The sequence below is a fragment of the Anabrus simplex genome, chromosome 12, assembly GCF_040414725.1.
Source record: "Anabrus simplex isolate iqAnaSimp1 chromosome 12, ASM4041472v1, whole genome shotgun sequence".
NCBI classification, from domain to species: Eukaryota; Metazoa; Arthropoda; class Insecta; order Orthoptera; family Tettigoniidae; genus Anabrus; species Anabrus simplex.
Window position 1 is genome coordinate 72217301 of NC_090276.1, and position 14521 is coordinate 72231821.

The following is a 14521-nucleotide window of genomic DNA, read 5'->3' on the forward strand; positions in this document are numbered from 1 at the left end:
TGGGTTGCTTTATTTATATCTAAATTTTTTTGATTATGAATTGTATTTTAGTATAGTTTTTTTAACATTTTTTGTTTGTGAAGGGGCTTTAGGATTATCTGTGTTGGTGTCTATAATTCGAACTCATGGTAATGATTTTTTTCAAACATTTAGAGTTTTACAATGTTAAAGTTTATATTTATGATTGGATTTTTAATCCTTCTATGTTTTTTAGTTGATTATTGATGGGTGGTTCAGTCTTTGATATATTTTATAACTTTGATATTTTTATGGGTTGCATCTTATCAGGCGATTTTGGTAATTTAAGCTATTGTTTTGGAGGAGATATTTTATCTTATGGGCTTATTTTATTAAGATTTTGAATTTGTGCATTAATGATTACGGCGAGAGAGACGGTTTATCGAGTTAAATTTTATAATCAATTATTTCAAATTTATGTTTTGTTTTTATTATTGATATTATACTGTACTTTTAGAAGAATAAGTATATTTTCTTTTTATTTGTTTTTTGATTCCTACTTTGTTTTTGATTTTAGGTTGAGGGTATCAACCTGAGCGGTTACAAGCCGGGGTATACTTGTTGTTTTATACTTTATTGGCTTCTTTACCTTTATTAGTCGGGTTGTTTAATGTATATAGAATTTATGGTAATTCGGATTTAAGCTTGTTGAGAAATGTACGTTTGTTTAATGTTATGTTTTACTTGATTGTAATCTTGGCGTTTTTAGTAAAAATTCCAATATTTCTTGTTCATTTATGGTTACCAAAAGCGCATGTGGAAGCTCCAGTGTCTGGATCCATAATTTTGGCAGGTGTTTTATTAAAGTTGGGAGGATACGGGTTGTTACGTGTTTATTCAATAATGGTTTCTTTGGGATTAAAGTATAATTATGTTTGGGTTGCTATTAGTTTGGTTGGGGGAGTATTAGTCAGTTTGGTATGTTTATATCAAACGGATTTAAAGGCTTTAATTGCTTATTCTTCGGTTTCTCATATAGGGATTGTCCTAGGGGGTTTGATAACATTAAGTGTTTGAGGGTTTAGAGGAAGTTAATGAAAGCGGAACATCATCGCAGCACCATCATAAGACCGGAGTGACTGTATTCAGGTCAATGTTTGGTCTTAAATAGAAAAGGACGAATTGATGAATTAGAAAAGTAGGAAAGAATTCAGAAAAACTCTTGATCCAAAGAGAAATCAAAATGAACGGATAAAAAGGAACAATAAAGAACTTTATTAGCAAAATATAAAGCTTTCGGATAGTTTCAGGCGGATTTCCCTTTATGGTCATTTGCTCTGATGAATCTAGAGAAGTAAAAACAATGAAATATGTGATCATTTCGATAAAAATCCTCCAACAAAAACCCGATAATTCATGGAAGTTAAACACGATGTGGCTGAGCTGAGAATCAGAAGAAACGGGATATTAGATAGATCCATTTTCAAAAAAAGTGGTTGAGGAGTTTGGGGGGTCCAAGAGGAAATCTGTCTGAAATGAGGAGGGAATATAACAAAAGAATGATGTAATACTGGTAAGACAGGAAGGCAAGGAGAGGAAGAAAATCATTAAGTTAGTTCACGTGGTCCACTGCTGACCAAAATCGAAGATAGAAAGAAAGAATGAAAGAAAGAAACAAAGAAAGAAAGAAAGAATGGAAGAAAGAAAAAATCCAAAGGAAGGCAGCACGATTTGTTCTGAGTGATTTCCGACAAAATAGTAGGGTTACGAAAATTTTGGGCTGGGAAGACTTGGAAGTAAGGAGACGAGCTGCTCGACTATGTGGTAGGTTCGAAGCTATCAGTGGAGAGATGGCGTGGAACGACATTAGTAGATGAGCAGGCTTTAGCGGGCTTTTAAAAATAAGAAAGATCATGATATGAAGATAAAGTTGGAATTCATTAGGGCAAATTGGAACAAATATTCATTTATAGGACGAGGTGTAAGGGATTGAAATAATTTATTAAGGGAAATAATCGATAAATTTCCAAGTTGTTTGAAAACGTTGGAGAAAGGGCGTAAATTCATATAAATGATTGATTGATTGATTGATTGATTGATTGATTGATTGATTGATTGATTGATTGATTGATTGATTGATTGATTGATTGATTGATTGATTGATTGATTGATTGATTGATTGATTGATTGATTGATTGATTGATTGATTGATTGATACAGCATCCAGGAAGAACACAGGCTGACAGTATTCGAAAGAAAAAATAAATAAAACTATTAACCCATTAATAGCCAAGAACTCTTAAAAATAACGATATTTTAATTAGGCCTCTCTATCAGATTATTTCAACACCTTAAAATAATTTATGTTTTTGGTTTTCTGAACAATCTAGGAATACACCAGGGAGCATTCTATGTTCAGATGGGATATATCCGGAACAATTTTTTTTTTTTTTGCTAGGGGCTTTACGTCGCACCGACACAGATAGGTCTTATGGCGACGATGGGATAGGAAAGGCCTAGGAGTTGGAAGGAAGCGGCCGTGGCCTTAATTAAGGTACAGCCCCAGCATTTGCCTGGTTTGAAAATGGGAAACCACGGAAAACCATTTTCAGGGCTGCCGACAGTGGGATTCGAACCTACTATCTCCCGGATGCAAGCTCACAGCCGAGCGCCTCTACGCGCACGGCCAACTCGCCCGGTCCGGAACAATTAGACATAATGTTATTGTTATACGCTGTACAGTAACTTTTTACCAAAGTCAGTAGCATGTAAACAAATCATCTTAGGTTGTGCAATAGAAATAACTTCCGTACAAAGAGCAGAGATTTTTCGAAATACTACTACTTTACATTTCTAAAATTTATTATATTCTTATAATAAGATCTGTTCCATTCAATGTTACGCAATGTATAAGAAGCATCCTTTCCCAAGAGCTCTATTACAGTCGTTCTCAACCTTATTAGCACTTCGGATCCCCTCTTTCCCCACCTCTCCCATGGAACTGTATTCCTGTGGATCACTCAAAGTCGTTACTTTGGAATCAAACACAGGCCTTCCGGGGGAAAAAAAAGCCAGGCATATTACCCGTAAACCATGATTCTAATCACGATTAATGTCAGTCTGTCGTGTCAGGCAATCATATAAAGTCCTAAACCTCGTAGAAAGCATGAAAGTTTGCAATTTCGATCTCGCCTTCCGAAAACAGCCTGATGAAAATGATCACACAAGGAAAGACAGAAGAGGAACGTGGATATGGGCTGGGATGATTATCCCGGACGAGTAACCTCACTACGATACAGCAACCCACAACTGTGACACGGGAATGATTACTTCGTGATGGTCTGTGAGAAGAAGGCACCACAAGGATAGAGAGACGCTGTTCACACAGGAAAAAAGGACAGAATATCAATTATACCAGTCGCGAAGGCCTCCGAACTGGCTGAGGCCAGACATTTAGGTATTAATAGGTTAGTAAGCCAGTTAACTGCACAACAGTTCTGCTCTGAGATTTGCATTACGTTCAGGAGTACTGCTTATTCTAACCCCTAGAAGTTATGCTACTCTCGCTACATCACGAAAAAGAGGATCAGATGACACTTACTACTAAACAAATTTGTTTGCATTCTAACCTAGTAATATCTAAACATTCGAGGTCTAGTAATTGGTTGTAGGCGAAAAACATTCCTAGAAGCAAGAGTAGCAAATGTCAGGGAAGAGAGTACATTTTGGTAATACTGAATTAAGGAAGGTCTCTCCTTCTTCCGTGTCCTTCTCCGAATAATCTTAGATAGGCACTAATGTACTGGCTATATTAAGTTCAATTTTACGGCGAGACGTCAACCGTAAATGGTGGGATGTATTGAGTGTTTCTCTGGTGGGTTGTACTGTGATGTATTGCACGAAAATAAATAAGAAAATTACGGGGGGGGGGGCAGGGAGCACCTTAAACGACTAAAAAGCACAGTTACCGACACATCATTTTCCTTCTCAGCAACAGAAAGGGTGACTCAAGGAAAATTTGATGAGGAAAATGTACTATTCATTTCCAACATGACCATGTACGATGTCGCTACAGAAAATCAGGTATTCAAAAGGGGCGACTGTATAACGTACACATCATTACCCATTTTCCTATCAATATTATTCAATGATTATTTTTAAAATCTACTTATCATTGTTGCACCTACAAGCGCTAGTAGAATAACTGAATTATTTAAAGTGCTAATAATATTTTAACAAGCTGTTTTTAAGCACCAAAAATTGGCTCAAATTTCCACCATTCTTTAAAATTAAACTTTAGAAGACAGAGATTCAGTCATGTGAGGGTTGTTGTTCTCTACACACCGAAGGAAAGCACAAAATTTTAACCGAGTATCTTGAAAACTCCGGAAGATATCGGGGAGGGAGTTTTGAAAATTATATTGTACAGACCAAGAGCAACAAACTCACTCCAGTGTTGGAAAGCTTCTAGAACTTCAAAGGCTAAGGTGAGTCATGGCCCTGCATAACGTGGGGAGTACTATAGATATCGACGAAATTCCAAAATTAATTCAGAAAGGATATTTCATAGTACGTGAAAAATTAAAAATTAGGTATGGAACCAGAGACACTCTAAAATGAAGGTCAATAGGCTGAACGTTCAACAAGGAGCCGGATACAAGGATACAATGGATATAGCTTATCGTAATTCAGTGGTCAATACCGAAGCACAGCTGTGGCGGGAAGAAAGCTAACAAGATCATCAGACGAAGGTAATAATATTAATTGGTTGGCGAGAAGGAGCGACGTATTGTCGCTGTGAGTAGGTTCCTTGTTCTCCTGCCGTCTCCTTGTGTCCTCGTCGTCCGTGATTTCCCAACAGGCCACTAAATGTTTTAAAAGCCCGCACTCGCTCCCGATACGAACAAAGGCGCCTGGAATTGGTTTGGGCAGTTGGCAGTGCTGGTAACAATAACAACCACACACAGTAGTAAAGAGTGAAGATGGACATAATCGACTAGACGTGCGATAGCGCCTTCCAACTATCGAATAATTTTAGTCAAAGTATTTTGTATACATCGCAAGTAGTCCGTGGTTTCATGACAAAGTTAGACTGTTTCTAGACTAGAAACTCGACAGTATACATTTTTACTTAGATACAATAAATGTAATTGATCAACAATTAAAAATAATTGTACAGACACCGACTAGACCAATTAATGTTGCAGAGTGTGACTTACAAATTCATAGCAGAGTAGTTAAGTCTACTCCACAATTTAGGAACAGGAAACTGCCTGTCAGTAACAGAGGCTAACCTGAGCGTAGTTATTCCATAAATTTTCCTACAATCGCTCCTGGCGAATACCTATTCCAAGCCCTTGGGCAAGAACCCCCATCTTGCATTCTAATAATTACTGTACTGTTGCACAAGTTATCAAATGTACATGGATACATAATCTGAGACGCCCCTGATATGAACAAACATCATACGAATGGCTTTTATTCTTGTCGCTGGTTAAACATTGAAATATGGAGAGAGGACAATGAGGCTCTGTCCCTGAACAAGACAAACGATTATTAACTTCTGTGAAAATAAAATGGTGTATGGCTTTTAGTACCGGTAGTGTCCGAGGACAAGTTCGCCTCGCCAGATGCAGGTCTTCTGATTTGACTCCGGTAGGCGAACTGCACGTCGTCATGGGGATTAAATGATGATGAAGATGACACATAAACCTATCCACCGTGGCAGCGAAATTAACCAATTACGGTGAAAATTGCCGACCCCGACTTCAATTATAAGGACACTTGAGTCGCCTCAATAAATGGGGTACAGAAAACAAAACCTCCTCGTAACATCAAAAAGTGCTCTGTAATTTGTTTTAGAATCAGCAAAGAGATCTACTTCAAATATAAGTTGAATAAAGAAACGTTAGAAAGGGAGATCTATGTTACTAAAGCTCCAAATCTTTCGTTTTTATCTGCATATTGACAAAATTTGTAACGATACATATCAACTAGTAGGATGTATTTCAACGAACAGTAGAGATTCGCAGGAGCTGATCTCAATTTCAACTCTTTAATTCTTGATTACAAAGTCGTCTGGAATATTCCTCTAATTTGGATGTCATATTATAAATCACATAAAGACAAACTGCAGAGAATACGAAACAAATTTTTAAGAGATACGCTAAACGACATAATCGTTCTTCACATTTTGAGAGAACGTCATATAGTTATCTTCTACGTGATTTTAATTTTATTTCCTTAAAGAATAGAAGAGAAATGTAGCAGTTGGTGTTTCTATACAAATGTGTGCATGGCATATTGGACAATAGCGTTTTGCTTGAACAGTTTAATTTTAATGTAAAAACATATAGCTTACGTCTAAGTCAATTTTATCCTAATAAAAAGAATTTACCCCCTTTTCAGTCCTTTTTACCCCCCTTAATTATTTTTCTGAAAACAAGAAAATAAATGTTTCTTATATTTTAAAAAGACAACGGCCGTAGCCGTGTTGAAACACCGGATCCCGTGAGATCTCCGAAGTTAAGCAACATTGGGCGTGGTCAGGAGATGGATGGGTTGCCACGCGCTGTTGGTGGGGGGTAAGGGACTGGAGGAGCGGAAAGGAACTGGCCACCCTACCGCACGTAAACTCCGGCTCAGGAACACCTCTGCGGAGGTTCGGACCTGCCTTCGGGCAAAATAACCCTTACCTTACCTTACCTATATTTAAAAAAAATTAAAACACCAATTTCCACGTCTAACATTTTAAGTTTTTGAGATGTTCTGTAGATACGCTCATTTTGGAAAGTCGTCCCCTTTTTCAGTTAACCTTAAGTATATTTTGCAAAAACACATTAACTATGTATCCTTACTTTTACAGGAGATATGCTGTAGATATAGTCTTCTCTTTAAAATCACCCGCTTTGTCACTCCTGTTCACCCCTCCCATTAATTGGATTTTCCAAAAACAAAACAATACGTGTTTGTTTACTTTTAAAGGAGATTACTTTCTGAGATATAATTATCTTCACAAAAGGTATTCAACCACTTTTTCACGTTTTTTTCTACCCCCTTAAAAGTGTTTATTTCTAAAGGAGATTTCAAATACCAATTTTTACGTCTGTAAACTTTGAAGTTTTTGAGATACAGATATACTAATTTAAACAATTCCCCCCCCCCCCTTTTCACCCGCTTAGCAACGGAATATTCAAAGATCCTCCCTTAGTGAGCACCTTCACTCTAACGAACTGCGGATAATGTGCGGAGCATTTGAATAATTTAATGTTAAAGGGCATAGATATTATTTTGATTTTACACTTTCAGAATTACTTGTTTTGATCAAATAACTGTTCAGAGTACATAAAACTGTCCGAATGTCACAATTATGTAAGTCTACTTGATAGCACGATCACTGACAACAGTATCTTTAGAAGTAAATACATTAGGTGGCCTTCCAGCCCCTTACTTTCTACTAATAAGTGCCCCGCATACAGTAATGATGAACGGGATGCCTAATCGCTGGTTTACAAAGGGGCTCTACAACGTGATGTATTTAGGATGTGAAACAAATACCAGTCATTTTACTACACACATTCTGTAACAGGGTGGGAACCTTTATAAATGCGTCAAAGATGGATAAAATAAAGTTTAATAACTCATTATTTTATACACATACATACATACATTACTCTCTACCAAAACGTTGCTTGTATTTGCCTTGAAGGATCCATTACCTCTTAATTGCAATTCAGTTCGGCGAAACTCCTGCGCGTACCGCCTTCGAGCTTCGGCTGCATTCCAACCATACTCTCCATAGGTTAAAATTATATGTGTATTCATCGTTGGTCAACACACCAGCCATTGTCAATGTGTTCACAGCAACTGGCTGTAGTGCTCCTGTACTAAAAACCAACCTGCTACTATGCGTTCGAAAACAAGGCTTACTAACGCAAGGGAGCGTATTAGACAGGTAGCGATGAGGAACATACAGCGCGCGGCTTTCCGGTTGTTATCTCTTGGTATTTTGTCGTAACCTGCCTGCAGACAGTAATGCCCCTGTGAAAATCAGTTATTAGACAACCCACTCATCACTAGTGCATGAGGGACAATTATAAGTAGAAACTAAGGAGCTGGCGGGCCATCTGGTATTTAACTTTCTTCGTAAGGATATCCCTATAAATTCACATAGCAATGGCTCAGTACAATGCAAAGATCATAGCTGGCCACGCGGACGTATGGAGACGGCGTCTTAAGAAGAAGAAAAATTATCCTGTAATGAACAGGCAGATTTTCGTAACGTCACCTTCCCATCCATGCAGGCCTATGGAGTAACTGAACAGTTCCCATCAATATCACACAACAGAGAAAGTGCACCATTCCCTACCTGTGATTGCACTGTTGGCAGGCGAAGCACTCGAGGTGGTACACGTTGTTGCGAGCTCTCATCACCATCTCGAAGGCGGGGATCATCTTCGAGCACGCCGCACAGTAACCCGTGTTGCCGAACAACCTGGAAAAAGGAAATGCAACCCATACATTGATATCCTGAATATAGACCTTCGGGAAAGTTTGTTAAGAAGGAAGCCTTACTTTCCACTGTCAAATTAGTCTGTCAAACACAGGACAGTCCTGAAGTAGGGTTTGGAGACAACGGACTAAACTTCGGTAGTCTAGATACGTAGACAAGTATTTCATTATGTTAATACGGTGATGATTGAATACGTATACACCATTATTTGCTAATACTTGTTCATATTATCACCTAACTCTTTATCATTGACAAGTTTACGCAACGTAAACCATACTGCACGTATTTACGCATGATTTTAGTGATTTTATAGAATCTGACGATGTACTTGTAGAACGAAACATGTCATTCTTTGTACAATAGTATGAATTTTTCTACATATATGTTTATAGTGTTCTAATTTATATTGAAACTTTTGTGTGTTTGACAGACAGTAAAGTTTTTATGTCACACCTTCCGAAAAGACAAACACAAGAAGTACGGAAGTAATTCTCACTCTGCAACTCAACTGGGATTATTCCAATTGCTATTATAACACATTATTCCAAGTGTTCCGAAGGCTTCTTTTTTCTTCACAACACAAATAGTTACACGTTGACGTGAAACAGAAGCATACACAGTATTAGAAAAGGGGTTACACAATGAAGCCCTCTGTATCCGTATCTATTCAATACACTGAAGAAGCTGTTAGAACCATGAATGCCGGAACCATAGGTGCTAAAGTGAATGGGGAAAAAACACTATCAGGTTCGCTGATGACATGGTCATGACGGAGTCACAAAGGGATATGAATAGAATGATAGAGATATTGTCAGCGACTTTGAAGAAATAAACATTTAAAGAACTGCCTTGCAAGGAAGAACAAGAAGGAAACTAATAGTAATGCAATGATAGGAATTTCAACAACAGCAGTTATCCAGGAGCTTGGTTAGAAGGTTCTTTCACACCCCCACATTGACCCGATCAAGCGATCTAAGTTAATTTTCAATCCAACAAAATCCCGTTCATTTCGTAATGAAAATGCACTCCCAATTTGGTTTCACGACTTATTCAACTCCAAATCAGCAGATTTCCCCTCGCGCGGAACAGAGGAACTGCCCCAGCGATGGTGGAAAGTCAACGATAGTGTAGGAGAATATATTTCTTATTTAATTACTTTGTATCTCCCTTATACTGGTCTCAAATGCAACACACAGCGCCACGTGATAACACGACTCTCCATACATGGGTTTCACCACAAGATATGCGTAAACCAGAAGTTCCATGAGCCAGAGAAGATTGTAAGTGCACTTTGTCGGCAGAAGTGTAGTAGATACCACATCATAACTTGCACGAAAAGAACCAGGACAATTACAGACTATAGCAAAGACTGAAATGTGAAATCTATTTAATGCTCAAACTTGAGTGTGCATTTCTCTATTAAATTAATGCGTAAAAATAAAGAATTCTGTCATACGGTGAGAAAACTGTACGAATGTATGCATCCGTCTGTTATGAATACGTAAAACATTAAATTCTGCGTTTATTTTGACTTGATTAAATTAAACACTAATTCATAACGATTAATTTATTTGCATCTAACGAGAGACATCTGTATGGATCGAAAGAGGAAAACTGACTCAGGACCTAGAGATTATGATGAGATGAGGCCTCTTTGATGAAAGACCCTTCGCATCTCCCTCAGTCATGGCAATCCATCGATACTTCACGTCACAGTCTGCAAGGTAACATCGATCATCTGTACTTTGTTACAAATTTTGTATTGCTAATTTCCTGACTCAAATTGTGAGATAAGCCCACACCTATAAGAGATATTTATGTCAAAAACAACTTTTAGTCCCTGGCGAATAATACATCCGCTCAGGACAAACTTCGACACTTTAGGTTGTACCAATCACGGCACATTCCTGTAGCTAGGTTGTTGTCCTACTAGCAAGTATGATGTTCTCAACAATAAAACTATGAGGTCGGCTTACTTCAACTGTGAAAGAAATGTACCTGATAGAAGAAGAAAACTAGCACTAATTCCGGAATCGTCACAAAAAGTAAATAGCAGATAGTCGATTTACTGTATGAACATCTGATACCATGCACCAGGGCCTCTCAAACGCCCAAAATCTCACGCGTACAAACTGAGGCGCAGAGGTACTGTGTACAATGCATCGCTCCCACTCGGCTCGGACCAACACTTCGTCTCTGGGCTACTCGGCTAAGCTCGGCCCAACTTGGCTCGGATTTGGAGCGCTACGGAGAAAGTAAGGAAGAGGGGGATAGGCGGAACGAGCGAGACAGGCATGGGGAAAGAGAGAGAGAGAGAGAGAGAGAGACAGCACTATTGCTCCAAAGCGAGGAGTGGGGGTCTGCATTCTGGTCAACCAAGCGAAGTCGTCTCTTGCACCGTGCACCGCTCAATGCACTGGTGCATGCACTTTGAGAGGCCCTGCCATGCACCATGGTGGTGTTATTTCTCAATCAAAAAGGGAGATTGAACAAGAATAAATATTGAGCCGATGGCCAGAAAAAAGGTAAATCTTAAATACCAAAATTTCATATCCAGTACAAAAAACAGAAGTCGAGATTAAAGAACAAAGTATTTTGCAAGAAAACCAAACCCCATGGCACTACAGCCCTTGAAGGGCCTTGGCCTACCAAGCGACCGCTGCTCATCCCGAAGGACTGCAGATTACGAGATGTCGTGTAGTCAGCACGACGAATCCTCTCGGCCGTTATTATTGGCTTTCTAGACCGGGGCCGCTATCTCACCCTCAGATAGCTCCTCAATTCTAATCACGTAGGCTGAGTGGACCTCGAACCAGCCCTCAGGTCCAGGTGAAAATCCCTGACCTGGCCGGGAATCGAACCCGGTGCCTCCCGGTAAGAGACATGCACGCTACCCCTACACCACGGGGCCGGCCATTTTGCAAGATGTAGTTCGATATTAAGGATTTCTTTGAGAAATTCCACACCTCGATGAAATCCAGTATATTTTCAAACACGACAGCGCTTGTGAGAATTTAATATTTTGTAACGCATTTCCCGGCCGAGAGGATTCGTCGTGCTGACCACACGACACCTCGTAATCTGCAGGCCTTCGGGCTGAGCAGCGGTCGCTGGGCAGGCCAAGGCCCTTTCAAAGGCGTTAAGTGCCGTAGGGTTTGGAACGCATATATGTGTGTTTCTATTAAAGCAAATGAAATATTAATATATTTCCCTTCTAAAATACGCGTGCCCAGCAGGATCTTCAATAGTAAAAAGGAAAGGGCTTAAGGGAATAATTCGGGTTAGCCTTCCCTTTATATCACTCCGTACATTTCGAAAGATGTAACTAGTGATGGCAAAACTTTTCAAAATATCGATAAATCGGTTCTTCGATACATCGGTATTAAAATATCGATGTTATTGAAATATCGGTCTTCAAAATATCGATATATCGGCGATATATCCGTTTTTAAAATATTGGCGCTATTATCCATTATTGTAAGTCTATTTTTACATTTACCACAATGATTAAAGGATTCATTAGGTTTGGTAAGTCTTGACGCAGATCAGAAAACAACCTTGAAACAATGACCAAGTAACATTACTTTTTCACTACAATGACATAGGCCCTATTATAAAAACATTTACAGCAGAAAGATGTTATGTTACGTAGAAAAACAGTATATGCAACGTGTCTAGTAACGAACTACCGGTAATAACTTACACCGAAAAACCATATGAAAAAACTACAAACGTATAATTTGTGTACGAAGTACATCTGATAATTACTAGAGCTCTATAAAGCAATAAAACATTTCTTTCCCAATTTCTTCCTCAGCACTGCAATTCCATTTGTTCGTGAAAAAAAATGATCTTAGGTCAATTTCCAATACCTCTTAGGTAAGCCATTTAAAAAAGCAGCTTGGATAACATTTTGCCATTTAATCGGTTTCTTTTTTCCGCGATGGTGTTACCGGCCTTTGAATACAGTCTCTCTGCTGTGACAGAGGTCGCTACAATGCTCAACTATTGCCTAGCTGACGTGTAAAAGTGTGCATGCAAGGTGTGTACGATTAATAAGTTGTGATATTATCACCGTATTTACCGAAAGTGAATTGACAAATGAAAGTTCAAATTTCGTAACTGTAGCATGCAAATATTGAAAGGGTCTGAAAAATAATCAAATCGTAGTCAAAAGTATTAAATTTGACAGAAATATCTATATATTGGGCACAAAATATCGATATCAACAATATATCGGACCTCAAAATATCGATGTCGATATATCTATATTTCCATCGCAAAACATCAATATTTTCGATATATCGACATTCGTTTGCTATCTCTAGTTGTAACGTGGCCCCGTACATAGTAGTACCAAGCTTGGCCACTAGACTTTCATGCGTCATATTTTGAAAATAGCGTTTTAGTTTATTTCTGAACCAAAGTGTTGATTTCCCAACATCAGCATTATTGTTCTTGCTCTGGTGCAGTGACAAGGTGTACAGAGTGAAAAATCTATAGCTGAGGATTGTATCAGGTACGCAATGTCTTGCAATTGATATTCTGGAAGTCGTACCTGAGGTAGTCTCTGCGACAAAGGATGAGGTCAGCCTTGGTGTAGAGGGTGGAGCCGACCTCTCCCAGACGACAGTCGCAGCAGCCGCACTTGAGGCAGTCCTCGTGCCAGAAGAGGTCGAGCGCCTTCAACAGGAACCTGTAGGCAACAAACAGCGATCATAGCCACGGGACGTACAGGGTGTAAGGAAAAATGTGGACACAACTTCAACGAATGGATTCCTCACATGTACAGAGGTGGAAAATAGTATGTCACTACGGGACTGGAAATACTTGGTTCCCACATTATGGGTTGTGAGTGAGTTACACGACAGTATGTTTGATGGCGATGATGATGATGGGCATTGTTTAAAGCGACCTAACATCTAGGCCATCGGCCCCTAATGATACTTGATGAAGTGCAATGATATGATTATCAAAATTCCAAAAACCATCTACTCGTTAGAATTCAAAAAGACGGCGATGAAAAACGATTATGAATTTTAAACAACCATAAAATAAATTAAAACAACGGTATAAAGTGACCAAGGGGCTGCTTCCAAAGCAAAATACTACACTGATGATGCATGTAGTCTAAAAGGGTCAAATCCACGTCACAGGCCCCTCATATGGTACTAACCTAAGGAAAATTAGACTCATGCTGTTCCTCGTATAGTGGTACTACTCACAAATAAAATCAAATGGCGCATGGCTTTTAGTGCTGGGAGTGTCCGAGGACATGTTCGGCTCGCCAGGTGCAAGTCTTTCGATTTGATTCCCATAGGCGACCTGCGCGTCGTGATGAAGAATTAATTATATTAAAGACGACACATACACCCAGCCCCCGTGCCACATAAATTAACGAATGATTGTTGAAATTCCCGACCCTGTTGGGAATCGAACCCGGGACCCCTGTGACCAAGGGCTAGCACGCTAACCATTTAGCCATGGAGCCGGACTACCCACAAGTAACACAAACCCATGGTGTTCCTCACATAATGGTACTACTCACAAATAACTCACACCCATAGTGTTCCTCATACAATGGTACTACTCACAGATAGCGCACACCCATGGTGTTCATCATATAATGGTACTACTCACAGATAACGCACACCCATGGTGTTCGTCATACAGTGGTACTACTCACGCATAACTCACACCCATGGTGTTCCTCATAGAATGGTACTACTGACACATAACGCACACCCATGGTGTTCCTCACATAATGGTACTACTCACACATAACGCACACCCATGGTGTTCCTCATACAATGGTACTACTCACAGATAAGGCGGAGTATTAGTGTTCAGTTCGTCGTACGATTTAGACACGTGATCCGTGTATTTTATATTACAGATAAACCTCACACCGGTATTTTGTGCACGTTCTAGCTTTAAACTCATTTCCATACAGATAAGTTGGTAAAAAACGTCACAAACAAATGTTACTTTAACATAAATATGGATGTGATTCGTGTAAACAAAATACAATTGCATTAATTCTTGATCAGA

General features: G+C 39.1%; 1 protein-coding gene across 1 annotated transcript in view; it reads right to left on the minus strand.

The window, feature by feature from the left end:
• The window catches only part of LOC136884197 (LIM domain only protein 3), a 196801-nt gene that overhangs the window by 34689 nt on the left and 147591 nt on the right, over positions 1 to 14521 (minus strand). Inside the window, exons 3-4 of the mRNA XM_067156241.2 lie at positions 13029 to 13166; positions 8327 to 8452 (exon numbers count right to left, since the gene is read on the minus strand). Coding sequence (XP_067012342.2) covers positions 8327 to 8452; positions 13029 to 13166 — 264 coding nt within the window. The remainder of the gene's footprint in view (positions 1 to 8326; positions 8453 to 13028; positions 13167 to 14521) is intronic.